The 27292-nt window shown below is 44.8% G+C and overlaps 1 protein-coding gene across 1 annotated transcript in view; it reads right to left on the bottom strand.

The window, feature by feature from the left end:
• Positions 1 to 423: 423 nt before the first annotated feature.
• The window catches only part of COL6A1 (collagen type VI alpha 1 chain), a 58815-nt gene continuing 31946 nt past the window's right edge, over positions 424 to 27292 (bottom strand). Inside the window, exons 19-35 of the mRNA XM_035139522.2 lie at positions 25959 to 26021; positions 19774 to 19836; positions 17369 to 17431; positions 16747 to 16809; positions 15978 to 16028; positions 15835 to 15870; positions 14666 to 14728; positions 12857 to 12922; positions 12199 to 12234; positions 11387 to 11423; positions 10265 to 10273; positions 8281 to 8414; positions 7930 to 8039; positions 5131 to 5317; positions 4086 to 4242; positions 3276 to 3305; positions 424 to 2686 (exon numbers count right to left, since the gene is read on the bottom strand). Of these exons, the coding sequence (XP_034995413.1) occupies positions 2076 to 2686; positions 3276 to 3305; positions 4086 to 4242; positions 5131 to 5317; positions 7930 to 8039; positions 8281 to 8414; positions 10265 to 10273; positions 11387 to 11423; positions 12199 to 12234; positions 12857 to 12922; positions 14666 to 14728; positions 15835 to 15870; positions 15978 to 16028; positions 16747 to 16809; positions 17369 to 17431; positions 19774 to 19836; positions 25959 to 26021 (1779 nt within the window). The 3' untranslated portion in view covers positions 424 to 2075. The remainder of the gene's footprint in view (positions 2687 to 3275; positions 3306 to 4085; positions 4243 to 5130; positions 5318 to 7929; positions 8040 to 8280; positions 8415 to 10264; positions 10274 to 11386; positions 11424 to 12198; positions 12235 to 12856; positions 12923 to 14665; positions 14729 to 15834; positions 15871 to 15977; positions 16029 to 16746; positions 16810 to 17368; positions 17432 to 19773; positions 19837 to 25958; positions 26022 to 27292) is intronic.

Genomic DNA, 27292 nt, shown 5'->3' with positions numbered 1-27292 from the left:
CCCCCCCCCCAGACTCTGGGGCCCGTTAGGGCAACCAGGGCAGAGCCTTACCAAGTGAAATGCCAAGCAATTTTCCAAAATGTTCTCATTGAAACTTCAGTGCCATGCTCTGTCCTGTCTCAGACATCTTCCTAATAAGAGAAGCTCATAGAGATATTTCTGTTAATCTCTTGTTCTCTAGCCTATCAACAGCCCATTGTCAGTGTAGATATGCCTTTAGCTTCATAAACTGCTTTGAGGATTGAACAATTAAGCGATACACTCCTTGTTATTTATTTATCACTACTACTACCATTTAAGAATAACCCAATAACTCATATGCAGCAATGAAGCCACATTGTGAAACACAACCTTGCACACACTACTTGTGAAACTCTTTCTTGTAACTTAAGAACTGAAACAAATCAATTTCCCTCCTACCAAAACTGTGGAAAACAATTTATTTGACCAAATTTTCAAAGTGAACATCTGTCAGTAAATCACAGGAATAAAATAAAATGAAGTGGTAAAATGAATATTGGTTAAAAAAAACAATAAAAGGCGCAGTGTTAAAAACAATTTCCTTTTTTGAAAATAAAGGATACTGAAATCATAGCAAGAGCACCATTGGAAACACTGGACGAAATCTGTCCAAACCAATTCCTAACTTCAATGTCTCTTTCATGAGTTAATGTGTAAACATAGGAACAATGTCAAACCTCAGGCTTTGAGGCATGGCAGAGATAGCACCCACATGGACTTCATGCTGGCTGGAGATGGGCCCCCCAAAGCCAAAAGGCCCAAACTCACAGCATAGGCTTTTGGGTTTGGTTTAAACTGGAATATCACTTTTGCGAATCTCAGGGCTCACCCACAATTTCTTCTGCTTGTCTCATAATTTCTAGGTACAGCTCCAAGTGGTTCTCCTTTTATCCCGCCAGTTCCCTGTGGAAACCTACTGCTTACTGCTGAATCGGAACAAACATATATCTTCAGAAAGTCTGGTTCACGTTTGTTCTGATTCAGCAGTAAACTGGGGCTTTTCCCATGGAAGGCAGTAGGACGAAAGAAAAACCTCTTGGATCCGTGCCTAGGAATCACAGGACAAACAGCAATGTGGATGAGGCCTCAATTTCATCATGTATGCACAACATCAGCTTCCTTCACCCCGTCCTCTAGTTTGAGTAGATACTCTTGGGTTGAATCCTTCTGTCAAAAAAACCTACTCTGAACTTGACTGTATGACTCAAGTTACAATTTTAGCACTTTGGGAGGATTCTTAATTTTTGTTTTGTTTTTGTGTTTTTTTCTTTTTCTTTTTGATATGAATGAATGAATGAATGAATTTTGATATGTGTATGTGCTGATTTGTCTGATTCTGTCTGATTTGTTATGATTTGATTTGAATTGCATGATTTGTTTTGTTTTGTTATGATTTTGAAAAGATTTCACTGGACCGGATTTGTTGTGAATTACGGATGTTGTGTGTTTGGCTTATTGTGATTGTTTTAACAAGAAATAAAGTTTATTTTAAATCCATTATTTTTTAAAAGCACTTTCCATAGTTGTCATGGAAAGCAGTAAGTATACAATGAAATGAAACTTATATTTTTGAAGACAATGTAATCTTTCAGGAGCTAAGTAGCCTAAACAGTAATCACTACTCAACATGTTTCTTGACATAAAAATAAAAGAACAGACAAATTTAACAAATTAGTTTAGCAATGAAATATAGGGGATCCTTCTCTTTTGAGACAGAGGACCCTAATATTCACATGAAATGTGCTATCAACCTTAGAAATAAGGTTAGTGCATTTAAGGTTCTTTATGAACCCGGCTTACCTTCATCAAATTTGGTACAAAAATAGTCATTTCAGTTACAGTTAAGAGAGATATCAACTAGGGGGGGAAATAAATCATCCTACGCTTTTCCCTTCAGGCTGGTAGAATTAATGGACAACAAAGAAAACACAGCTCAAAAGTAAGGACATGGGTGGGCTATGGCTTTGTATAAAAAACATGGGTCCAGTTGGCTGCTAACATTTTATTTCTGAACACTTAGAATCTATATATTCTGCTCTTCCACTCCCACCTCCTCAGTCTACAGATATTTTTCTGGAGACAGTTTGATAGAACACTCCCCTCAGCAGAGCCTGGTAATCCGGCACTCTGAAAAGGTGCCTCTCTCCATAGGCCACATCGTACTCTGCCGCTTTCCCAGTGACAAGAACACGCACATTGGGCTCATTGACTTGAGTGCCAACCGCTAGTACATAAATTTCAAGGCCTGCCTGTCGAGCCTCTTGAACTGCCTTCTCAATGGCGCTGCTGGTGATGCCTTGAGAGTTGCCGTCAGAGAAAATCAGGACTCTCTTCTTAGCTCCAGAACGGGAGGCCTGCCGGTAGAGACTAGTGACAAAGCGGAGGGCTGCGTTCACGTCTGTGGCGTCATTCATGAATTCCATGCTGTCAATAGCATTAGCAACCACCGTATAGTTTTGCTCAAACCGCACCTCCGCTTTCTGCTGGCCTTTGCCGCTGTACTGGACAACAGAAATGCGCACGGCATCCTCCGAAGGCTTGGCTGCTGTCAGGAATCGTTCTGAAAGGCGCTTCACAAACGTCTTGGTGGTGTTGAAGTTGCGGCTCCCAACACTGGTGGAACTATCCACAAGGAGTGTGAGATCAGCTGGACCAGCAAAAGAGACTGGAAAGAGAGGAGATAGGGGCTAACAACTCTGCTGTAAAACTTTCAGAGCTGGGTATGTGTGCTGCGGTCAATACCAGCATAGAAAGGCAGGACATAGGGATTGCTCTGCTGGTATACAAGGCATAGAGGTGTTAATCTCAGAACTAAGTTTTCTGGAAACTAAGTAGTACATTTTCGGATGCAAAAGGAAACTGGGCATCCCAAGAGGTACTGGTTGATTCTGAGCCAGACTCCTTTTGTGCCCCATTTCTAGGCATAGCTCTGGGCTTTCCAGGCCTGTGTCCAAGCAGGGTTCTTTTTGTCCTGGCATTTCCCCTCCCCTGGGAAAACCCACATTTTACTGCGGAATCAGAGCAAGCAGCAATCTGGTTTGCTCCATTTCAGCGGGAAACGCGGGTTTCTGGTGGCCCTGGTTTGCAATGGCACAGAATAGATGAAACACAGAGCTTGTTTCAAATTACGGTGCTCCTCAGGTGAACGGTCAGTGTCCAGAGAAAATGGAGTAAGCTAAATAACAGTCACTAAGGTGATGTGGAGCACAGAAATTCTCAACTCATAAACACAACTTTGTAAAAAGAGTACTCACTTGGGCAAGTGTAGTCTGGGCATTTCTTTTCTATAAAACAAACAAAACAACATCACACTAAACCCTCCTCTACATTTACAACCAATGTGCAATACCAAAAGTCCACCCACCCCCCGCTTGGTGGGCACCGTTGCAGGCTTGCACTCCCCGCGCCCTCCATAATCTGGGGAGAAAAGCCCCCTTGGGGCTGCTTCCTGGGCAGGAAAGGAGGTCCTGGGCCAAGCTTGCTGCCAGGAAGCAGAAAGCCTGCTCACTCAACTGGCCAATCACAAGGGTGCAAGCGGGTGGGCCATTCTTCGGGGTGGGTGGGTCAGTCCACTTCCTGGGCATACAAGGAAGGCCCGCAGGTTCTCTTGGCAGCCCCTTTGCTGCATTTCCCACTTGCCCTCCCTATTTGGCTGACATGTGCTGCGCTGATTGACCTTGCAAGGGCTTTGTCGGTTGCCGTATTTGGGACCAGGTTGGAATTTTCTCAGCTAGCAAATGGCCCCACCCTCACAGCAGTCATGACAGGTATGCTGGTCCCACCCATGGCTGTTTTCCTTCTGCATTCACCTTACAAATGACCTTGGATTCTATGGATTCTACAGGGCCACTTCATCCCGTTAAATTGTGTGGGTCACTAAAGTAATACTAGCAGAATGTACTGTTAAATAATCTCTGGCATCTAAGACAAACTTAGGCCTATGTGGCCATTTCTCCACTCAGCAGCTGTTTTGTGGCATTCATTGTGTTGAGAAGCTGGATCCACCACCTCCTTCAATACCAGCTCATAATTAGGCTCTCAGCAACCAAATATGTGTCGCTTACCTTTACAGATCTGAGAGGTAACATTCTGCAGGAAATTGTCATCCAGCAGCAAAGCAAAGTTTTCTTGATAAACAGAGATGCCCCCACAGGAAATAGTTGATAATTGCTCAGTGTTTGCTGGTTTGTTGGAAATATCACCGATACCCAGGGGAACCACCTAGAAGTTGACAGGTATGTGTAAGGCTTAGACTCAACTATTCCACATTAGCTAGTCCTCAGGTGCCCCAAATGGGGCTCAAGGGAGAAAAAATGAAAAAACAAGAGTAATTTAGGAAATATATCGGACATGGGGAAGACAGAATTCTTCTTTACTGGAGAATCCAGTGCTAATTGAGACACAGTTAGCTTTCATCAATATTGTGGCAAGTAAAGGGAAATTACCCTGTTGCTGAAGAACAGAGATCATGCTGCCAAGTTTTCTTTTGATAGTTCCCAGCCCTGCTTGCCTTGGTAAATATCACACAAAACCCATTCATAAGCTTATTTAGGATCCTTCCAAGTCTGCTTTGTTAGAACTTTCTTATACTTCCCACCGGTCTTCTAAAGCACTAAGAATTACCAATGAATATCAACATTCACTGAATTTCTGACATTCACATTAGCCCTTGAATTGTGATCACTGCAGGAACTCTTCAGTAAAAGACGTAAATTTCAGTCTGGAGTCCCCCTTCGCTACACAACAGTCTCAGGGCTTGTTCACACTCCCCTTGTCCTATGCCTAGAAAACAGGGCTCTGAAGGGTTTCCTGCTTGTCCTGCATTTTCTAGGCATGGGTCTCGCCAGTTTTCCATTTCTCCAGGAAAACCAGCTCTTTACCACTGAATTGGTAAACTTCCATCTCCCAAAAAATTGATAAAGAGCAGGTTTTCCTGGGTGAAAGTGACAGGATGAGTGGAATTGTGAAGAAGCCCTTAGGCACAAGTGCTGGTTTCCTCCTGGCTTAACCAAAGTCACTGACCCAAACTTTTCTCAATAGGAAGACACACCTTGACCCAAGAAGACTTTCCTATCCCTCCTCCCGCCCTCCATATAATATTGATTTCACCTGGGTCTTGCTTTCACAGAGAACGTTGAGTGGTGTTTGGTCCCGAAGTACATCGGACCGTCCGTCTGTGATGACTATGACCACTCTTTTCTCAGAGGGAAAGCGCCGCAGCAAGTTATCCTTGGTGAACTGAAGGGCCTCCCCAGTATATGTGCCACCAGCAATCCAGTGCAGGTTCTTCACAGCTCTGCAAAGCAAGCAGTGTTGAGTTTCAGTGCCAGCTCCTCTTCTGACAGAGAAATCTAGACCTGTCTCCTAGCTCTTTCCTCATTCTTGGTTTGCCTCCCCTGCTAAGTCTGGTTTGCTTGCTTTTCCTTCCAGAAAATCTAAAGCACTGATCATGAACAAACCTAAATAATGGTAGGAGTGGTAGTGGTAGCAATATGAGAAAGTGATGTAATCTTACTAATTTGCATAGGAAGTACAAAATTATATTCTGAGGAAGTTCTCATGTACTCTCAATTGGCAATGGATCAGTCAATCAATGCACCCCTAACCAAGGTAATCAGTTGCTTTATTGGTTAGTTATCTTCAAAGCATTCATGGCAGAGCTTTCCAAACTTTTGATGTTGGTGACACACTTTTTAGACATGCATCATCTTACAACACAGTAATTCAATTTTACTAGCAAACCGGAGGTTAAACAACCCCCTTTCCTGTCCTGGGAGGAGAGCGGGGAGTGTTTGTGCACAACACCTACACACTGCAGCAGACACACTAACGTGTTGCAACGCACAGTTTGGAAAGTTCTGTGGTAGAGAGTTAATTTGAAGAGCATGTCTATAGATTAGAACTCGGAGGAGGTGGGGAGTATTTTTAAAAATCTCAATTTTTGCAGCAAAACTCCATTCAGTTAGTGATTTTTGGCACCTCTCTAATGGAGGCAAAATCAACATATTACTATGGGAGCATGGAGGTGGCTGGAGTGTTCCTATCCAGTGCTGCAAGGCGATAATAAATAGTGAGCAAAATCCTAATAATACAGAGATTTATGGGTGCGCTGCTCATCAGTGAATTTTGTATAATAAAGGCACCTGACTCGACAGGGAAATTCAAGGTAAAAAGGGAGGGAAGGTGTTGGATGGGTTGAAGGCAGGTGATCTGTTCCCGAAAATACCCAGATCAGCCTGAAGATTCTGAGAAGAAATATCTTCCAATCAGATAATTTCCCAGAAGAAGGAAGCATCTTTGTCCCCATGCATTAAGCATCAAGTGGCAATTCTGTTTACCCACCATTTTGCTAATGTGCCCTAGAATTCCACTTGGCATATCTGTGGCAGAAGACATGTCTCTTATCATGTAATGATCAAGATGATCAACTGCAAAGGTCATTTTCCCTCAGTTTTAGAGTCACTGATACATTGCCCCCAAATACAGTCCTTTAGTCATAGAATCATAGAGTTGGAAGAGTATACAGTACAGTATACAGTGTACTATACAGACATTGAAGACCATTGATCATTCCCCCATGTCTCTTATTCAAGGATATTTTCCTCCCACCACGAAGTCTGCGAGCTGTTTGCTCCATTTGGTCCCTGACATTTGGATGATCATCTTCAGCACTTGATAGATTCCTACCTTCAGGACCACTGTCTCCCTCCCCCACATAAGTCAGTTTAAAGCCCTCCTGATGAGGTTTTTGAATTTCATGGCAAAAACATTCCTCCCAACCCTTGTGAGGTGCAGCCCATCACTTGCCAGAAGTCCATCTTCAAGAAACTGCAGACCAGGATCTAATAATTCAAACCGTTCCTTCTTGCACCATTTGCGAAGCCAGTTGTTCACTTCCCCTATTTTTCCCTCTCTCCCTGTGCCACATCGTTCAACTGGGAGGACAGATGAGATGGCAATTTGTGCATTTGCTTCAACGTCCTGCCCAGAGCCTCATAATCACTTTTGATCCTCTGGAGGCTATGGCTAGCAGTGTCATTGGTTCCCACATGGACCAAGAGGAAGGGGTACTTGTCAGTGGGTTTTATGATTCCTTGCAGCCGTTCTGTTACATCTTTGATCTTGGCCCCGGGGAGACAGCACACCTCTCGAGACATCTTGTCAGGCCCACGGATCAATGCTTCTGTACCCCTCAGTAGGGAATCCCCTATCACCACTACACGCCTCCTCAGAGGCTTGTTCAGGATTCTTCCACGTGCTGTCCCTTCCAAGGTCACCTGCATATTCCTGGAGGGCTGACTTTGCTGCTCGTCTTCATATTTCTGATCAACTGTGATGAGGGAGAGATCTTCAAATGGAGTCTGTTCTTCGTCTTCCATGTTAAGGGAGAGCACTTCAAATCGATTGTGTAGTTCTAAACACTCAGAGCGATCCCTGGACTTTCTACTTCTATGAGTCACGTTCCTCCATATATCTGGCTCCTGTGTTGGGGAACTGACCTCCTCCTCAGGGATGTCCCCTGTCTCCTCCTTGGTGCAGACAGTGTGCTCTGCTGCATCTAAGAAAAGCTCCAGCTCTTTAATTCTCTGGAGCGTAGATACACAGGCCTGAAGTCGCTTCCTATCAGAGTGCAAGGCAGACATTTACTTGACAAAGTAACTGAGTGCAGTTACGCCTTTAGGATGAGAGCTACACCTGGCCACGCCTTGGTGATCTCAGGGGCTGGAGTGCCACAATTCTTGCTTGTGCAATGAGACCCAGGGTAGTGGCTCATATTGAGTGTGCTTAGGGCTAAGAATTCCTGCAATAAGGTATTCAGATACCTGAAAAACATCCCACAGAGGTGCCACATATAAAACTGAGCACAATAACCCCTCTCTAACTCCCAGTTATCTGATCTAAACTTACTCCTTGAAGGCTCCAATGTTATCAATGTTGCTGTCTCCCAAGGCCACCAATTCCTGGGTGTTGTCATGGCTGTACTGCACGACACCAATGTTGGTCTCCCCTTGTCTAAACTGTTAAGAGAAAAGTCAAACATCAAATGGTGTTTTTCAGTTCATGTATTATCATAAACAAAGACACCAAGAACGGTTTATAACATCTAGGAACTGCAACGGCAGCATCCTGTTCTCTGGGTTCTGGAGGTAGTTGATTTTGACAATGCTAGGAAACTTGATAGTATCTCAGTTGTTTCTATGATAACATGCATTAAACATATATTGCTGGGGGGTACATGTGATTGTTTGCAAGTCTTACCGTCACTTTTTCATCTTTGATAAGCCTGTCAATGACCTTGACAATGAAATCCTTAGCAATCTGGAAGTTCTGCAGGCCAATGCTCTCTGAACTGTCCAGTACAAAGAGAACATCACCAGGAAGACACTTGCATTCTGTAACAGAGCACAGAACCACACAATAGAAGCATTCATGGAAGCAGAAAGGCTTTCTTTCAGAATAACAATAAAAGTTATACTTCTTGTCAAATGCTATGCTAAGTTTCCAAACTATGGTTTGCACTGCTAACATTACAGGCAAATCATTGTTTAGAGATGCTGACATTATTATTATTTTCCTTGCTCAACACTCCAGTCTCTGGATAAATATGAAGGCAGAGCAGCAGCTGTAACTATGATTTGACCAGTCAGATATCATGCCGAATCATAGTTAGTATAACCGCAGTTTGCAAATCTACCTCAAATATTGGTTTTTGTTTTGCCAGTTGCAAACCACTGTTAGTTAATTTAGATATTAAACTGCATCGTAAGCGTCTTTAACCATGATTTGTGTGGTGACATAATTTAGAATATGTTTACATTTTTGTTTGTTTTTAACACAGAATCCCTGTTACAATGTGAGAGAACATGTAAACGCACACTAAATCAGAGCTTCATCTTCATCCTCTCAGAATGTTATATTTTACTATAAAATACATTTAAATAAATGTCCTTAGGACTGCAACTCAAGTCTGATGAAGAAGCAGTTTGAAAGAAAAATAATAATTGCCCTAATGCCTTTATAAAATCTTATACACCCAGATGTAATTGAAGGGAACTTATTTAACTTTCAGTGGTTCTGTTTGGGCCACCTGAACAGATATAGAATCATAGAGTTGGAAGAGACCACAAGGGCCGTCCAGTCCAACCCCCTGCCAAGCAGGAAACACCATCAAAGCATTCCTGACAGATGACTGTCAAGCCTCCGCTTAAAGACCTCCAAAGAAGGAGACTCCACCACACTCCTTGGCAGCAAGTTCCACTGTCGAACAGCTCTTACTGTCAGGAAGTTCTTCCTAATGTTTAGGTGGAATCTTCTTTCTTGTAGCTTGAATCCATTGCTCCGTGTCCGCTTCTCTGGAGCAGCAGAAAACAACCTTTCACCCTCTTCTATATGACATCCTTTTATATAATTGAACATGGCTATCATATCACCCCTTAACCTTCTCTTCTCCAGGCAAAACATACTCAGCTCCCTAAGCCGTTCCTCATAAGGCATCGTTTCCAGGCCTTTGACCATTTTGGTTGCCCTCCTCTGGACACGTTCCAGCTTGTCAGTATCCTTCTTGAACTGTGGTGCCCAGAACTGGACACAGTATTCCAGGTGAGGTCTGACCAGAGCAGAATACAGTGGTACTATTACTTCCCTAGATCTAGATGCTATACTCCTATTGATGCAGCCCGGAATTGCATTGGCTTTTTTAGCTGCTGCATCACACTATTGACTCATGTCAAGTTTGTGGTCTACCAAGACTCCTAGATCCTTTTCACATGTACTGCTCTCAAGCCAGGTGTCACCCATCCTGTATTTGTGCCTTTCATTTTTTTTGCCCAAGTGTAGTACTTTACATTTCTCCCTGTTAAAATTCATCTTGTTTGCCTTGGCAAATAAGTGCATCATAGGAGCATACTTGCAAAGACTAAGGCAACAAAAGAAAGTATGATTCTGAGTTATTTACTCACTTATTGAAGGGACTGTACATGCATCTCTGGGACACCAGCAAGGTAGTGTAGATGATGCAGGCATTTTTTATGTGATGGCCAATGTTACGGAAGCACAATAACCTAAGATTGTAGCAGTAAACAGCTATAGCAGAAGGCCATAAAATGGAGACAGTGACAAGTGGTCTTAGAGGAGCAGCAGCAACAGCATTTGAAGAGTAAGATTCCTCCTTTTAAATCTTGGTGACAATTTTTAAATGAAAATGCAATAATGTTGTTAAAGAAACTGCAAAAATGACACTCACCACAGCAAGCTAGGAGAGAGAGGAAGAAAACAAACAAATATGCTGAGAATCAACTTCAAACTCACTGTGACTCTAAAGAGTACTGAAATTAAATATCAATATGAGGAGGTTGAAAACTTTCTCCCCGATATTAGGTAAACTTTAAAATGATTTTTATATCCCAGCTGATTTCTTTTTCAAATACAGCATATACTACTTAGCAAAAAGAAAAGAGGGAAGTATAATAAAAATGCTGAAGGACATTTCAGTGGGAATAGATATTTTGGGATTGTTTGACATCCCTGACTGCAATTAATAATGAAATCACATTTAGTGTTTAATAAACTCTGGAAAATAACCACAGAGTTTGTTAAACAGCAAATGTAATTTAATGTAAACAACAAATGTAACAAGGATATTTTGGAAGATAAGGTATACAAGAAATCCTAACACAGCACAACAGAGTTGCTCAACTAGTTAAAACTGGCACTGCAAACAGCATGCTCGGAAGAGGCCTTTCCCAAACATTGTAAATAATCTCTCTTATCATTTCTTTGCGGTTTTTGGATTGTAGGAAATAATTTGCTTGGTTTATATTCAATAGTGGATGCAAACATTTAATACTTTCAAAATATAAATAAAGGATGAAAACAAATTAAGAGCCTTATCCTGTGAACTTCTTTGCCAAAACAGGCAGCACACAGAATCAGGTTTCAATTTCCCTTTCTCTGGGGTTCACACCAGAAATACAGTACTTAATGGAGGAGAAGTCCCCTCTAAGCTTGAGTCATGCTAGCCACTTTAAAAAACTGAATTAGATAGAATACAAGGCTTGTTACTGGTCCAAAAAACCAATAGAGTGGCCCTTGGGACCTGACTTGGGGGGGAATTGATAATGGGCCCTTGCTGCATGATGGATCCAACTGACTCTAGGCAATGACTTCAGTTGACTAGAGCCAAGCTGGCTCTCTGGTTCCGCAACATGGGACTGAATCCATTTAGAAACATGAAGACTTGGATCACAGAATCAATGTGATTGTGTGGAAGCTTGGTTAAAGCCAACAACCTATTGTTCCTTATTCTGACTTGGTCACTGGTCAATGATACACCTAATTCTGCAACAGTAGAAATTAGAATACTTACAGCACATTTTCATGATGATATCCAAAATTTCACATTCCTGAAAACAAATGAAGAAACATTGGTGTCATCCAGGTCTTGGAAATTAAGAATCATTCTGCATCCCCCTTTAGCTGGGTCCTTCATTGCAGCTAGCCCAAGAAAACAGCCCTGTCCCATTAAGCAATCAATTCACCAGGCAGCATGTGAAGCATTAGATGTTTTTCTGAGAGGGCAGGCTGCATTTGTGGAGCATTATCTAATAAGCAGGAAGCAAAGGAAAAAGTTTCCATTAGTGGAAACAACACTGTCACTTTAGTCTTGATTTCAGGCTAAAGTAATGAATTCTAGTTAATGTTGTGAATGGGTGCTTATTCCTTGCTTCCTTGAAAATATAGCCATTTGATCTGCCATTCCGAAGTTGTCCCCTCTTACAGTACATACAATGAGCTTAAAATAGAGTTAGTCAATGGGTTGTGGGAGCCTCCGCAATGCAGGTATAATTCTCAGAACTGGTGTAAGGAACAAGGAGGGGGCAAAGGCTATATCTGGGGTGCCTACCGGTGAAAGAAAATGCAAGGTTGTAAGCAAGGTCCAAAACAAGTCACCTCTGTTTTCTTCACTTTAAAGTCAGATCGTCAAAAGGAAAGACAGATAGCTAGAAATACTACTGAAAGCTAAGAAGGGAAAGTCACTGACTCAGGGACTGACCTTTGTTAGGACAAGCCAGAGTGCATCTCTACTCTGTTTTGCTTTGCTGAACACTTCCCTCCATAATCACTCAACCCTTCACTAAGAGAAGGACCCAAGTGTCCTGTAAGGGAAGTTTTACTCACATCTGGTCCTGGAGGGCCTCTGGGTCCTGTGGGTCCCTGGAAAACAACACATTGTACAAGTGCCAGGAGAATTCTTAGTTGCATCAGACAAATTCCAGAGAGAAAGCTATGTCAAACAGTTGTTACAAAAATGGCAGAGTCCTGTGGTGCCTTAGAGAGTGATGAGATGAGCTCTAATCCCAGAACAAATGGGCTAGCATGCAAGTTGCTACTGCAGGGATCCCCCAACACAGACAAAGAAATAAACTGGCAACACCCCTCAAAAACAGGAAACCCTCCTAACCAAACACCCCTCACCAAAAATTAAAACCAAGGGATCTCCACTGTAGTTCATTTAATTACTCATAATCCAAATTATACACTTTCCCACTTGTACTCATAGCCATCTGGCTATGAGGATTAGAATCTCTGCCAATGAAAATGCCTTTGAATGTTGTAGTGCTCTGATATTTCTTCTTGTGAATATATTCTTGTTGCTATCCTTGTAAGAGCACTGGGCATTGGCTCAGGTGTGATTTGTTACCTAAGGCCTAAGGCATTTTGATAAAAGACTACTAGCTAGTCAGCTATTGTATTATTCTATAATAATATAACCCAAGTAGCCCCCCAAAGGCCCGTTCCTTCATAATCCATAGTTAGTGGGAACTTTATTACTTACTGGGGGCCCTTCTGGTCCTCTGTAGCCTTTGGCTCCTTTCATGCCTCGGGTCCCAGTTGCATTGCTCTGGAAGAAAAAGACACCCGTTTCCTAAGGGACGCTTACACTCTTTTCTGTGTTAAAGACGATGTCCAGGTTAGAGAAGGACTTCTGGGCTGCCTTTGCTCAACTTTCTTACTATGACAATTGAGCAATCAAACTAGTCGATTAGCATCTGTGGGATCACTTCCTATCTAAGGAGTGGGTTGCATGTCACTTTCCCCCCACGTATGGAAGGTGCAAGAGCCGCAACACTACACTCCCAGGAGAACCAGCAACATGTGAACAGATGAGAAATATATAAATCTTACCTGTGCTCAGCACACAAACCTGAATGCTGATGACATCTATACATTCACACATATTTTGAAACGATAAATCACTCCATCATCACCCATAGCTTTGATAAAAAGCCTGAAAATTGGTCCTATAATTTTTTATCACTTCCTTTGAAACTCTAGTCCATACATTGTGGCAGTGAGTTCCATAAGTTATTTATTCACTGTATGAAATGGTGCTGCCTTTTATGTACAGGCAACAACTGATTTAGGCATGTCTGCATGACATGCAATCATGATCCTGTGCACGGCACAGAAGTTAGCCCCAAAACGTCATAAAGACAACATGGAAAGGGGCAGGAGTGGAATGGGGTGGAGCAGGCTTACATGTGCTCCACCGACTCATGTAGGGGTTCAGAATGGACCCCCCCCCCCACAAAACAAGGATTAATCGAGTGATCCCGAGTTCTAATGTTATGAAAGTGGGAGAAGAATCTCCTTTATCCACCCACTCCCTACTGCTCATAAGTTTATAAACCTCTATCATTTCCTCCTTCGTCATATTTTTTCTAAATTCAAAACCCCCAAACAAGTGCTCCAATCTTTGGTAGCTAAATTCACTGTACCCGCCCACCATACACCATCTCTGCCATTAGCCTGTTTGTCTGCCGAGATCATCATCTGAGGCCTTGCTCCTAATGGATATTCAAGCCTTCAAATGTTAGTGTTGGCCCTTCAACTGACCTTTCCCAGGAACATTTGCCTGGTACCACCACGGCTATCTTTGCAGCACTAGACTAAGATTGTCCTGTTCACTCTTGGGTTTTAGGTTGTTTGATTTTAAGCTGTTTTAATATGCATTTTTATATTGTTTAGAATGAATCGTACACTATATTGACATAAATTCTTAAACAAATAAATGACAATTAATGTTTATCAGAAATGTAAACTGCAAACCTAAATGCATTTAGGTGGAAGGAATCCCCATTTGTTTCCATAGCACGTACTTGAATCAAGAATGTTTCATCTGTAGGTAATTGCATATTTCTAATTCTAGCTGTTGTCTCTGATGGTGAACTCAGCTAAAGTTGGCCGAAGTGTATGTTCACTTTTCTGTGTCATCACTTATTTCAATTAGTTTTCCCCCCCAAATACTTGGTAAATAGGAGTTATTTTGTCACGTCTAAAAGGGAACAGAAATTTGGTCTCCACATTTTCTTCTCCTGTTCTGCCCATCTTTAATGACCAAGGCAGCTCAATTCTTTCCAGATACATACCCTCACTTCCCCATCTGTCCAGACAAGTTTTCTATTACTCCCTCCACATATTTTTGAATAGTATAATGGATGGGTGTTAAAGTATTAAATAATATTGTTGAATAATTTATCATACATTTCAAATAAAGATGTATGATGGGAATAAAACCCATGGATTATATTGCTTAAGGGAATATACTTCTGACAAGTATAATCCACCCCATTCATTTGCTTACTTCCAGCCCTGGGTCTCCGATCTCTCCTTCATCGCCTTTGGGACCAGGATAGCCTTTGGTACCCTGAAAAGGGAAGAGATAAGGCCATTGAGCAGAAGTACACAAACCTGCAGCTCCTGCAGTTAACCATGGAAAGAGGCCTTGTCCATAGACTGCAGCAGACACAGCGCTCTCTGCTTCTTGTCAAAATGCTTGATTGCAGGCAAGAGATCACCAGAAGGCATTCAGATACATTTCATCTGTTGGACTTAGACCTTTTGTTACCAAGCTACATTCAGAGCAATCATCTGCCTCTACTGCATTGCAAGGCAATTCTGGATAGAACGTGAATGTGGGCAAAACCTCTCAAATGCTTACTGGAAATATCAGGCAAACAATTATTAGTGTACTGTTTACAATTTGCAATAAGATGCTCAGCCAAGGAAAGGCTCTTTAGTACAAAGGGAAAGCTCTCTCTCAAATTTGCTTTGGATTAATTTGGGAATAGCAGAATTTCTTGTGGTGAAAACATGAACACAATTCATATTATCCTTCTGAACCAATCCAAGGGCTCAAAAGAATGCCTGCTCATCCCTGCCATCCACCCCCTTCCCAACACCCAGTGATGGTGGAAGCAGCAAGGGTGGATGTAAAGGAATAGATTTTCCCCTTCCTCTCTTCTATATTGATTAGCAGAGCATTGGGGCATAAAGCGCCAGGGACCATGGGATATGTAGTCCTCCTGAGAGTAACAGTTCCCGCTTGTGGGAAGGGAACAGGGCACTGTGTTGGGAATGGACTGCTGGCAGTGGCATAGGATGGAAACCAGCAATATTTTGATCTGAGCCAGAGAATAAATTTATGAAAAGTTATTGAAGCCTAAACTTGGAGAAGTTTGCTTGCATCCTGCTTTCCAGTTACGTTGCTTTTACCAATAGACTAGTACAATAATTCACAATCACACTTTTCTCTCCAAATAATGGTGTTACCTGAAAATATCCCAAATATCTTGTTTATCTTTTCAAAAAACTACACATATCAGCTCTAAAGCTGTTCCACGTTACTGCTCTGCGATTAACAAATATACCAGCATATGATTTCAATGCTTGATACTTTCAACCTGTGTGTGCAGGGGCTGGGGAGGAGATATGGCATGCCTGGGTACCAAGAAAGGAGAGACTGAGACTTACATTAGCCCCAGGATCACCCCTGTTGCCAGGATATCCCTTAGGAAGAGAAGGAAAATAGGAAGTTAGATAAAAAAGAATGCAAGTGGTAATAAGCTTTGTCTGAATTCTTTTTTTAAACTTTGGCCTGCTGGAGTGAAACTCACCGGGAAACCGGGGAAACCATCTGTGCCATTTCCTGCTCGGCCATCTTCTCCCTAAGAGGAAGTTCCAAAGCCAAGAGGTGACGTCAAAGTTTAGTTTATGAACCTTGTATGTCTGTAGTCTATTAAGCTGATAGGCTCCCTGGGATCAACTCATTGTTAGCCACCAGAGAACTTTATGTTACAGTCAGTGCTTCCCCCCCCCCCCCTAGAAAAAAGGGTGCCGGTTCCCACCTGAAGGGCATTGTGAGCATGGCTAGAAAGAGCAGGAGGAAGGGAGGGTGGCTGGCAGGAGAAACAGAGGCTGAGAGTGGGGGGGGGGACCCAAGAGGGAAGAGGTGGGGCTGACGGTTGTTCTGGAGCCCGTGACTGGAGACTGGACCCAGCAGCCCTGGTTTCTTGCAGGTTCGCGAGTGAGGCAGGCAGCAATGAGAATGGGGCTGGGGGGCCCCTGCTTCCCTTTTCCTCCTCAGCAGCGCTGCATCTGGCAGGTGGGCAAGGGAGAGAAAGGGACGCGGAGGGAGCCTGAGGGGGAAGTAGGCAAAGCGCAGCAGCCGCTCTCAAAAGGGGGTGGATTTCTCCTTTTTCTCCTCAGACACTCCAGTGAGTAGCTGGTTTGCTCTGTTCCCCTCTCCCCCTGGCCACCATTTGCTTCTCAGTTCTGGGGAAGTTGCTTCCCAAGGAGCTGGGAGGAAGAGGGTGGCGCAGAGTCTTCCTGGTCCCACTCGGTGGTCTCCCCTCACATTTTGCACATTTCCTTTAGGACACTCACCCTGTCACCCATCAAGCCAGTTTCTCCAGGTAATCCAGGTGGGCCAGGCAGTCCTTTAGGACCCTATAAAGCACATGGGGGAAAGCATCAAAGGCATTGCCATACGGACAGCACTTGTTGAGATACAAACAGCAAATCATCCTCTGGTGCCTTAAAATAAGTACATAGTTTGCCTTTAGCGTTCTATAGGACTCTATGGGCTTCCCAGATAGGGCTGTATTTGCAAATGGTTTGCTAAGATACTGCAAATGGCAACATTTTTAAAAATCTTTCCTTTCAAATTTCCATTGGAAAGGATGTTTACAAAGGACAGTTTGGAAGCCCTTCAAAGTGGTTCACTTTGAAGTCCTAACTATTGGGGCCAGGAGGGGGTTGGCCAGGGGTGTAAGTGGGGGTTGCCCAGAGGAGCAAGCAGGGGCAGAAGCCCTACTAAATTCCACGTCTTCTAAGCAGCCTTTGATGTATAACTCTGTATGTCATGAAAACACACAATGCTCTCTCATCCCCAGGAGACTTCTGCAGCACAGCATTCTGCAACACTGCTGTCTGTGAAGTGAGTGGCATTTTAAGCTCTTGAGGCAAGGAATAGTTCCCCTAATCATGGACATTAGAATATACTAACCTCTGGCCCAGAAGAGCCTTCATCTCCTCTGTACCCTTTCGGACCAGCTGGGCCTGCTTCACCCTAGAAAAATGGGAAGACGTCTCAATGGCTTCACCCTTCCAAATATGTGGTCAGCATAAAGTTGTGCAAAGAGCAAAAGCCTCAGCTCCAAACTCCCTGCATGACCTCCTGGTGAATCCCTTTGGCATATTGGCTATATGATTTTATGATGGATTGGCAGAACTGAAATGTGAATGACTTGACATACATCACAGACCAATCTGGATCTAGCAGTTCTGAGTTGCACTCAGATGCAATATACCATAAGAGAGCAAGTCCAAATGGACACACTTCTGAGTTGCCATGCATAGGATTGGGCTACTGACGCTTTATTCTCATTCTGTGTAACCTCAATGCATTTGTTTGTTTGCTTGTTTACTCACTCACTCACTTTATATTCCACCTTCCTTGCAAAGGAGCCCAGGGCAGTAACCATTTTCTAAATCAACGTGCTCAAGAATAACTAAGATGAAGCAACTGGAAAATGTCACACAGTCCAATTTGTTTGTGCCATAGAATGGGGTTAGAAGGCATGGACAGCAGAAGACGGCCTTTCCTGGCAGAAAGTGTAAGAATTTGACTTTTCTCTCTCCCTCGAGAAGAACGGCCAAAGCTGTCATAGGAACTAAATGAAAGGCAACATCTGTCTTGGGGAGGACGGGTTTTGTGCGCTTACAGTGAATTTCTGGTTCTTCAGTCTACGGCGCAGGAATGTTGCCTCTGCTTAATTCCAGCACCTACCTCCAAATAAAAAATGGTCCTTATTCCCTTCCAGGGCATATTTGTTAACATATTGGTCTATTTCCCAACCTCTGCATTTTCCTAAAACTTGTAGCCAGTCCTACTTCTTTCCTAAAAGGTGGGCTTCAGATTTTTATGATGTTCACATCAGTTCAACTTGATGATTTATTTGTCCTTTCAGCCACAATTTCATGTACCTACATCACCCTGTCCATGTAAACATCTTAAACATCTTAACATGTATGTATCTTACTATGGTCAGATCAAATAATTGTGGTGTAACATCCCTTGGGTAGCTGTGCAGCTGCCTTCCCCCATTTTGAAGAATGTGTCTACATCAACTTCTGAGCCGCTTTCTGTGATGCACAGTGCAGGCGGACAGATCCTGCACCAACCAGTGTGAGCCAACGGATTTGGGGAAGGCTCTCATCTCCAGGGGGGGGGGGTCATGCCAGCTTTTGTTCTAGCAGCTTTTGTTGTAGCAGGCTGTTTTTAATTAGTCCTTCTGACAGAGAACATCTGTATTTAATTTCAACTATGCTCAATACTATTGCTATAAAAACTGATACTTCACAACAGACTGGATGGGATGCATTTTGGCAAACAGAGCAAATAATCTTCTCTTGAAAAGCAGGACAAGAATTCCCTGAACCTGAGGAAGGATACCTGACCCCCCTGGGCTGCACTTGGGCAACTAGGAAGGGTAAAGAAATGAAAATGTAATAAAACAACATTAAGACCAAACTGGTTGTGTCATTAATAGTACAGTATCTGCACAACCCTATACACAACCCAAGATATTCAGGATGTAGCTAAGGCTTTCTCATTCACAAAGGGTTCTTCTACACTTCTGCTTGTCCTGTGCCTAGAAATCACACATCTGAGTGGTTTTCCCCAAGATCCACACTTTCTAGGCATGGGTCCAAGTACCGTATTATTCCGGGTATAAGACACCCCCATGTATAAGATAACCCCTATTTTTTGAGCCTAAAATTAATAAATAAATAATTGCAACATTCCATGTATAAGATGATCCCCAATTTTAAACTTTTTTTTGGAAAAGTATAGTCTTATACATGAAAAATACTTTGCCCCACTCCTTTTCCAAGGGAAAAACCGCTCTTTAGCAACAGATTGGAAGAAATGGCAATCCAGGGAAAACCAGAATTGTTGTTTGTGCCGATTGAGTGCTAAAGAGCCCAAAGTGAAAGGACCAAGTCTTATTTCAAGGACTGGGAAACTGTGGCCCTCCCTTTGTTCAGCTCTAGCAACTTCTGGAGAGCCACAAGTTCCCCATCCCTTGCCTGATTTGTCTTGACACTTATTGGTCTATTTTTAAATAAATTTTAGCCCTGTTACTTCAGTACATAGTTCCCTGCCAAAAATTCATTTTGTTGAAATTTTCTCAACCAACACACGGCAATTTCCAGCTTTCACTGTGGGCCAGAGGTAACATGCAGACCAGACGAGGGTTGTGGAGAAGAGTCTAAGAGCTATCTCTAGCCGCTGTAGACCTGGGTGGGTTCCTGAGCTGATCTCTTGTTCCCTTGCATGCATTAGCTTGCCTTTTGTGTCTGCCATACAACAGATATGGACTATCAAGTGGGTGGACAATGGCTTACTGGCTCTCCAGGTGGTCCAAAAGGTCCTTCGCGGCCTTGGTCACCCTGTGCCCCTGGGTCACCCTAAAAACCAAGGAGAAATTGAAAAGACATCAACAAAAATACTTTGCAGAATGGAACAGCAAGCAAACATTATAATTACAGGAATAATCTGCCTTCTCCACATCTAATTGTGCTGGATTTCCCCTGTAATCAGCAGAGATGAGACCAACCCATATCAAGCAGGAAATCTCTAGAGTAGCGATGGTTAGTCCACAGGGACCACAGTGCCTGACAGCCAGCCTTCTGGTGGGTGGGGGGCACACATCTTAGAAGGTAGGACTGAAGTCTAAAAGGATGTGTAGCCATTTAATTTTTTTAAAAAGGACACATGTGAGTCACAAAAACCCTTTGGCATCACAGCAGGGAATGTACAGGAGTGCTCAGTAAAATACTTTTTAAATGTTAAAACCTTTTTCAACAAAATGGACACATTTGGAGGGGGCGTTGTAGGATGACAAAAATAAATTCTTGGTGTCATAGTGGTGGACACATAGAGCAGTAACACTTTTTTAAAAAAATGACAGGGTTTTTTTTTCTTTTTGGGGTGTGTGTGTGCTGTACTCCAGAGGAGTTTGTGACATGTGGATCAGCAACAGATAGAATTGTTTTGTTCACGATCACCACATCAGACATTTGAGTTTTGACATGAATATGGGATTGTCATGGCCATAATCCAAGAGAACGGTTTCCAGAAGACCTGACAACTCATGATTTAAACATGATTACTGAGAAATAAGTCCAGTAGTTTCAAATGGGCCAAAGCAAACATGAGGATAAGTCTTCCATGTGAGCCATATGAGTAACTGTACTTGAGCTGGTCCGTTTGAATGCTGAGTCAGCACAGCAGCAACTGAGCAGGTGTGCAAATTCTGCATGCAAATGGAGGCTCATCCACACTTCTGTTTGCCCCACTGCTTCCCCCGGGAAAACCCTCTGTTTGCTGCTGAATCAGAACAAACATTAGTCAGGTTTTTTTGCAGACTGAAGTTTCTTCAAATTCAGCAGCAAACAGAGGGTTTTCCCAAGGAAAACTGCTTGGACCCGTTCCTAGAAAGCATGAGACAAGCGGCAGTGTGGACGAGTCCTGTGTCCGCTTGCGTGGGAAGGGTTTGTACATGGCAGCAGGGGCGTAGCCAGGATGAAAATTAGGGGGGGCAAGGGGCGGGGCCACAGCAGGGCAAGGAAAGCTCCCTTCTCCCTTGCCAGCTTTCCCTCCACCCGCCCCGGCGATCGCGGAGGGGGAGGAGCGGATCGGAGCAGCCTGATTTCGGGCTGCTCCGACCCCCTCCTCCCCCTCCTCGAACAGCAGGGGCGAGGGGGCGCCAGGATCAGCCCGAAATCGGGCTGCTCCGATCCCCTCCTCCCCCTCTGCGATCGCCGGGGCGGGTGGAGGGAAAGCCCCAGAGCCGCGCAAAGCGGTTGCCTGGCTTTCCCTCCGCCCGCCCCACAGCCAGCCGGCTAGAAGGGACGTCTCCCTTCTCCCTTGCTGGCTGTGGGGCGGGCGGAGGGAAAGCCAGCCAAACGCTTTGCGCGGCTCTGGGGCTTTCCCTCCACCCGCCCCCCAGCCAGCCAGGGAGAAGGCACCGGGCGGGCAGCGGGGCAGGCTGGCCAGCGGCCCTGCTTCTGGGGGGGCAACTGCCCCCTCCTGCCCCCTGCCTACGCCCATGCATGGCAGGGCATCCATGGAGCAGGCTGGCCCCTTGTCCACAGCCACAATCTCGTTCACTTTGGCCCTTATGTGAGAGGGGTGTCCATGTTTTCCACAGCAGCAATAGCAAGTAGCTCCACTTCTCAGTCCTTTATCAGCGGAGGCTCACGATGAGTGACTCTACTTACAGCCCAGCCAAGGCTACACTCTTGCTTAAAGAATGGTCTGGAGAATTCATCCACCATTTCAAATTCTCTGTGTGCAGTGCTTACTTTCTGCAGGCTGCCAAGATATCGTTGTGCAAATACCCATGAGACTGTTATACAAGAGAAGGGCAAGAAGCCAGGATAGTGGCATACATGGAAACTGACTGGCAACAGGCATTGACCAACAGTTCCCTGGTGGCCTTGCTGAGAAGATTTGCATTAATTAAAAGAACTTGGGGTTCTGATGGGAAGCAGAATAGCTTTTTGCAGCCCCACAGCTGAGAGAGCACACATGGAGAGAAAGCCACTTGCCAGCCCACTTTCCAAGAGGAAAGCAGCACTGTGCCATAGATGGCAATGAAGCAGGAGGGGGGCTACAGCTTCCATCACCCATGATGAGCAGAGGCTTCTGATGGACCCCTGCAATGGAGGGCCAGACTCCTCCTGGTACCTTTAGAGGACAGTTTTTCCTTTGTTTGCAGAAATGAATACATGAGAGGAGCGGCCCATCCCAAGAAGCACATGACAGTTCCTCTTCCCTCTAAGTAGTGCCAAACCTTAACATGAGCAGAGGATTTGGCTGCACTGAAAAATCAGGAAATGCCACAGCTTCTGCCTTGTGCATCGGGAGCCAGAGGTATCAGCAGCCAGTTCTCTACAAAGCTGGAAAAGCTGCTCTCACATAATCCGATTCTTGGTCTTAAAAGTAGAAATAACTGACCACTTCAGAATGCACATTTCCCTGCACAAACACAAGATAGTCCCAGTCACCAGTCTAGCTGCCGCATTCTGGATTAGTTGCAGTTTCCGGGTCACCTTCAAAGGTAGCCCCACATAGAGTGCATTGCAGTAGTCCAAGCGAGAGATAACTAGAGCATGCACCACTCTGGCGAGACAGTCTGCGGGCAGGTAGGGTCTCAGCCTACGTGCCAGATGGAGCTGATAAACAGCTGCCCTGGACACAGAATTGACCTGCGCCTCCATGGACAGCTGTGAGTCCAAAATGACTCCCAGGCTGCACACCTGGTCCTTCAGGGACATAGTTACCCCATTCAGGACCAGAGAGTCCTCCACACCTGCCCGCCTCCTGTCCCCCACAAACAGTACTTCTGTCTTGTCAGGATTCAACCTCAATCTGTTAGCTGCCATCCATCCTCCAACCGCCTCCAGGCACTCACACAGGACCTTCACTGCCTTCATTGAAAGAGAGGTAGAGTTGGGTATCATCTGCATACTGATGAACACCCAGCCCAAACCCCCCTGATGATCTCTCCCAGCAGCTTCATGTAGATATTAAAAAGCATGGGGGAGAGGACAGAACCCTGAGGCACCCCACAAGTGAGAGCCCAGGGGTCTGAACACTCATCCCCCACCACCACTTTCTGAACACGGCCCAGGAGGAAGGAGCAGAACCACTGTATGACAGTGCCCTCAGCTCCCAGCCCCTCTAGACAGTCCAGAAGGATGTTATGGTTGATGGTGTCAAAAGCCGCTGAGAGATCCAGCCGAACTAGGAAACAGCTCTCACCTTTGTCCCTAGCCCGCTGGAGATCATCGACCAGTGTGACTAAGGCAGTTTCAGTCCCATGATGAGGCCTGAATCCCGACTGGAAGGGATCCAAATGGTCCGCTTCTTCCAGGCGTGCCTGGAGTTGTTCAGCAACCACCCACTCAATCCCCTTGCCCAGGAATGGTAGATTTTGAGACTGGGTGATAGTTGGCCATATTGGCCGGGTCTAAAGATGTTTTTTTAAGAAGCGGTTTAATGACCGCCTCTTTCAGCGGGTCTGGGAAGGCTCCCTCGCAGAGGGAAGCATTCACCACCCCACAGAGCCCATCGCCCAGCCCTTCCCGGCTCGCTTTTACTAGCCAGGATGGGCAAGGATCAAAGGATCAGAAAGCCTGGCAAACAGAAACAAAGTTCTTTTCAAAGTTCAACATTTTATATGGAATTAGGGAAGCTGGGGTAAGCAGTGTAACTTTTCAGAGGAGTACTGTCTATGGAAGAGGCTCAAATGAATTCTGAAGATCAGCATTTGTGAAAGCGCCTAAACCTTGGGAGTTCCCCACTTTCCTCCCTTTCAAAGAGCCCTAATTTAAGGCACTCTGCTGGCACATCTATCCACATCTGGTTCACAAAGTACAGTTGAATTGCTGTTTGTGAAAACATGAGATGTAAACAGGAAACTGAAATTTAGATGAGACTTGAACTTTCCTCCTGCTGTGCCTGCTGATTTATGGGTTTGTATGTTTGCATGGGCTCCATTTCCACTATGCATGACAGCAGAGAGCAAACTGTTTGCAGTTAGGACAGGAGGTTTCTTCACACCAGACTAACACACAGCAACACACGACTCAAACGAAAGCATGCATAATGGGCAGAGTCCAGGACAAGCTCTCACCGCACAACCCTAACAGAGGAAAGGAGGTGGGCCTTTAAGGCTGCTGTTCTATAGCCCTTACTTGGGAGGATGTCTAAGGGGCTTAGCCTCACTTACCTCCTCCACTCTTCCCAGGCATTTAAAGCTCTGTGTTGGAGCATACACTCCCTTTTTTTTGTTCCAGAGCTTTCCTGATGAAAGCCCTCTTTTAAGCTCAATTGGAGCAAGCGCCAATCTGCAGAAAACCTGAATTTATCTGATTCAGCTGCAAAGAATGGATTTTCAGTGGGAAAGCCCAGGGCAACCCCCCCCCCCAACCCCATGCTCGGATACAGAGCATTAAGGCAGAGCATGCTCTGGCTGACATTGGCTCAGATGAACTGATATAATAGAAGCTTAGGCTCAAAATGTTGACTTTGGGGTCAGTTGAATGTTACAGAGATGTATTTTTACCATAAGGTTTTCAAAAGACACCTTACAGACTGACCAAGTGAGCTGGAAGAGAAAAAGACAACACCTGAGACTTATATGGTAGAATGCAAAATGTCTTTTTTTCCTGGGAGGTCTTGAGCAGATGAAATGAAGGGGAACCTATGATTTAAATGCACGATGTTTACTGAAGTTTTTTTTATTTAACAGCACTAATTTTTCTCAGTGGCAGCAGAACATTTTCCTGTTCTCCCTGGCAGAAGTTGCGCCACTGCCCATGTTGATTTTGGATGGATAAAATCTACAAGTTGTCCAGCTCATGTGCCTGTTGGGTGATTCAGCTTGGGACAGGCATATAAAATATTTTCCTACTTACGCCCAGTTCATATGGAGGAGCTGAACCCCCTCCCTGGAAAGAAACATTCTCCCCTCCCCTCTACAACTGCCCTGTTCTTGGTTTGCTTAGCACCAATATATGAATGCAATCCAGAAACTCCCCAGTGAGTCATGCAGATCCTCCAAGCCAACATAGCTATAAGAAATTCAGTACATAAACAGGTTTTAATAGAAATGGGTAATTTAGGAAGCAAAAGGAAAAGGCTTTTTTTAGACGTTCAAACACTTCAGCAATGTTTCACCCAAACTACACTACAGCTTTGCACTTCATTCCACATCTCATACAAAGTTTGCTTGAAACTTTACATTATGTAGCCATCTTCATGCCTCGTGCAACTTGTGAATATCACAAATGACAACTACCTTTGCCGGCCCTAAAGATTTATTTGCCCCTTTCTTCTACTAGACAGACTGCTGCTCGTTGGCTGATGGATGAACAGAGCACACCTGGATCAAAGGAATATCCAGAAGCTGTAAGCTCAGGGTTGTTCCTGTGGAGCCCTGCCTTTACCTGCCCCACACCTGACGTCATGTATGATGCCAGCTGTGGGGCAGGAGGGTGTGCTTTCCTGAAAAAGGCCTTGCAGCCAAACGGAGGGACCTGGAGGGCTATGCTGCATCCACGGACCAGTGGCTCCCTACCCCTTCTCAACCCCATTATGCTGCACCTGCTGTTTTATGGCTATTTGGGCAACGGCACGTATGGTAGGAAGCACAGTCTTGGAAGGGATACAAGGCCCCTTGAGGAAGTCCTGCACTGAACAAACACACATTTTTCATACCTTGCTCTGATGCAGCCCTGGCAGAAGGAGAGGGAAGGTGGTAGGGGTCTGCACTTGCTTCAGGCCATAAGGTAGGAACAGGGCACATGATTGTTGTGACATTGCTCATGGGAAGGGTAAAATGCCAGGGGCTGCCGTAGAACTTCGAGTGGCCCCATTTAAGGACAAAAACGAATGCAGCTAGCATATAGCAGACCTCTCTGCCGGGCACAGCTTCCATGCATGCTTGGGATTGAATAAGGCAGTGAGAAGAAAGACAACAAGTTCTACTGAAATATTATTTTGGAATTTGCTTTTTTACCTTTTCTCCTCTTGGTCCACGGTTACCAGGATTACCTAGAGGCCCTCTTTCTCCATTTGCACCCTGTGTGATAAAGAACATGTCAGAGATGAGGAAATTGTAGTACACTAGATTCAGCTATGAATTTGACTGACAGCCATAGCAGTCAGCTTTGTTATCTGATGGCTACATGACAATGCGACTGTGTTGTGGTTTTCTCTCATCTGGCAGAACTGAGTGGGGAAGGTAGTGTCCTCAAAAGCCCATTGGGAAGGTAGTTGAGAACATGTTGGGGATAGGGGGAGAAGGGAAATCTCCTGGGAGAGCTGAGACTTAAGGCATGTATCAACCTGCTAAAAGGATAACAATGATGGCAACACTCAGTTCCTCAGGCTACCCAGAGCAACAGGGAAGTGTCAGGAGTATGGGCAGGAGTCAGGCTCTGGGGCCTGTAGTGCTTTGCAGGACTGGGGCCTGCCTCAGCTTGTGCTGGAGAAGCAAGGCGTGGCCACACAGATGGAGACCTCAGCTTGTGCTGGAGAGGCAAGGAGTAGTCTCTCAGGTGAGGCCACTTGTTATCTCACTGCACCTGGTGGCAGGAGCTGGGAGGGATAAAAGCCCAGCATTTCCCTTCAGCTCTTTGCCACAGCAACGCTCTCCCTGCCTGGTTGCATCTGGCCTCTTGATCCTTGCTCCGTGGACCCTTGCCTTGCTGACGTCTTGATCCTTGCTCCTTGGACCCTTGCCTTGTCGACGCATTGATTCTTGCTCCGTGGACCCTTGCCTTGCCGACGCCTGAATCCTCAACCCTTGGACCTTCGCCTTGCTCCTTGTTCCTTGAGTCTTCGCCTTGCTTCTTGCTCCTTGAGCTTTCGCCTTGCTTCTTGCTCCTTGGACCTTCGTCTCTGCCTTGCTCCTTGACCCTGCGACTGCCTGCTACTGGACCCTCAGCCCTGCACCTGTTCCTGCTTCTGCACCTCCATCTTGCCTCTGGTCCTGATGCCCGCCGACCGGACCGTGACAGGAAGGCGGCCTTCTTGGTTGTGGCACCTTGTATGTGGTTTCCCTGGAGTGCACACTTTTATCCTGGGAGTGCACTCTGTTGACCATTCTGATGGCAGGCCAAAGCTTTCTTTTATTCTGCCAGGCTTTTAGAATGGGTTTCTTCTGCTTTATTATTGTTTTGCCATTGTTGTTGTTGTTTCTGTTGTATCTCAGGTGTCAAAGAGGTGTGTCTTCAGGATATGACAAAAACTATGCAATGAAGGTGCCACACTCACCTTTGAGAGGAGGAAATTCCACAGCTTAGGTGCTGCTACAGAAAATGCCTTTTCCCAGTCTGCCACCCCCAAACC

The sequence above is a fragment of the Zootoca vivipara genome, chromosome 1, assembly GCF_963506605.1.
Source record: "Zootoca vivipara chromosome 1, rZooViv1.1, whole genome shotgun sequence".
Classification (NCBI taxonomy): Eukaryota; Metazoa; Chordata; class Lepidosauria; order Squamata; family Lacertidae; genus Zootoca; species Zootoca vivipara.
This window is presented reverse-complemented; position numbering and strand designations above follow the sequence as displayed.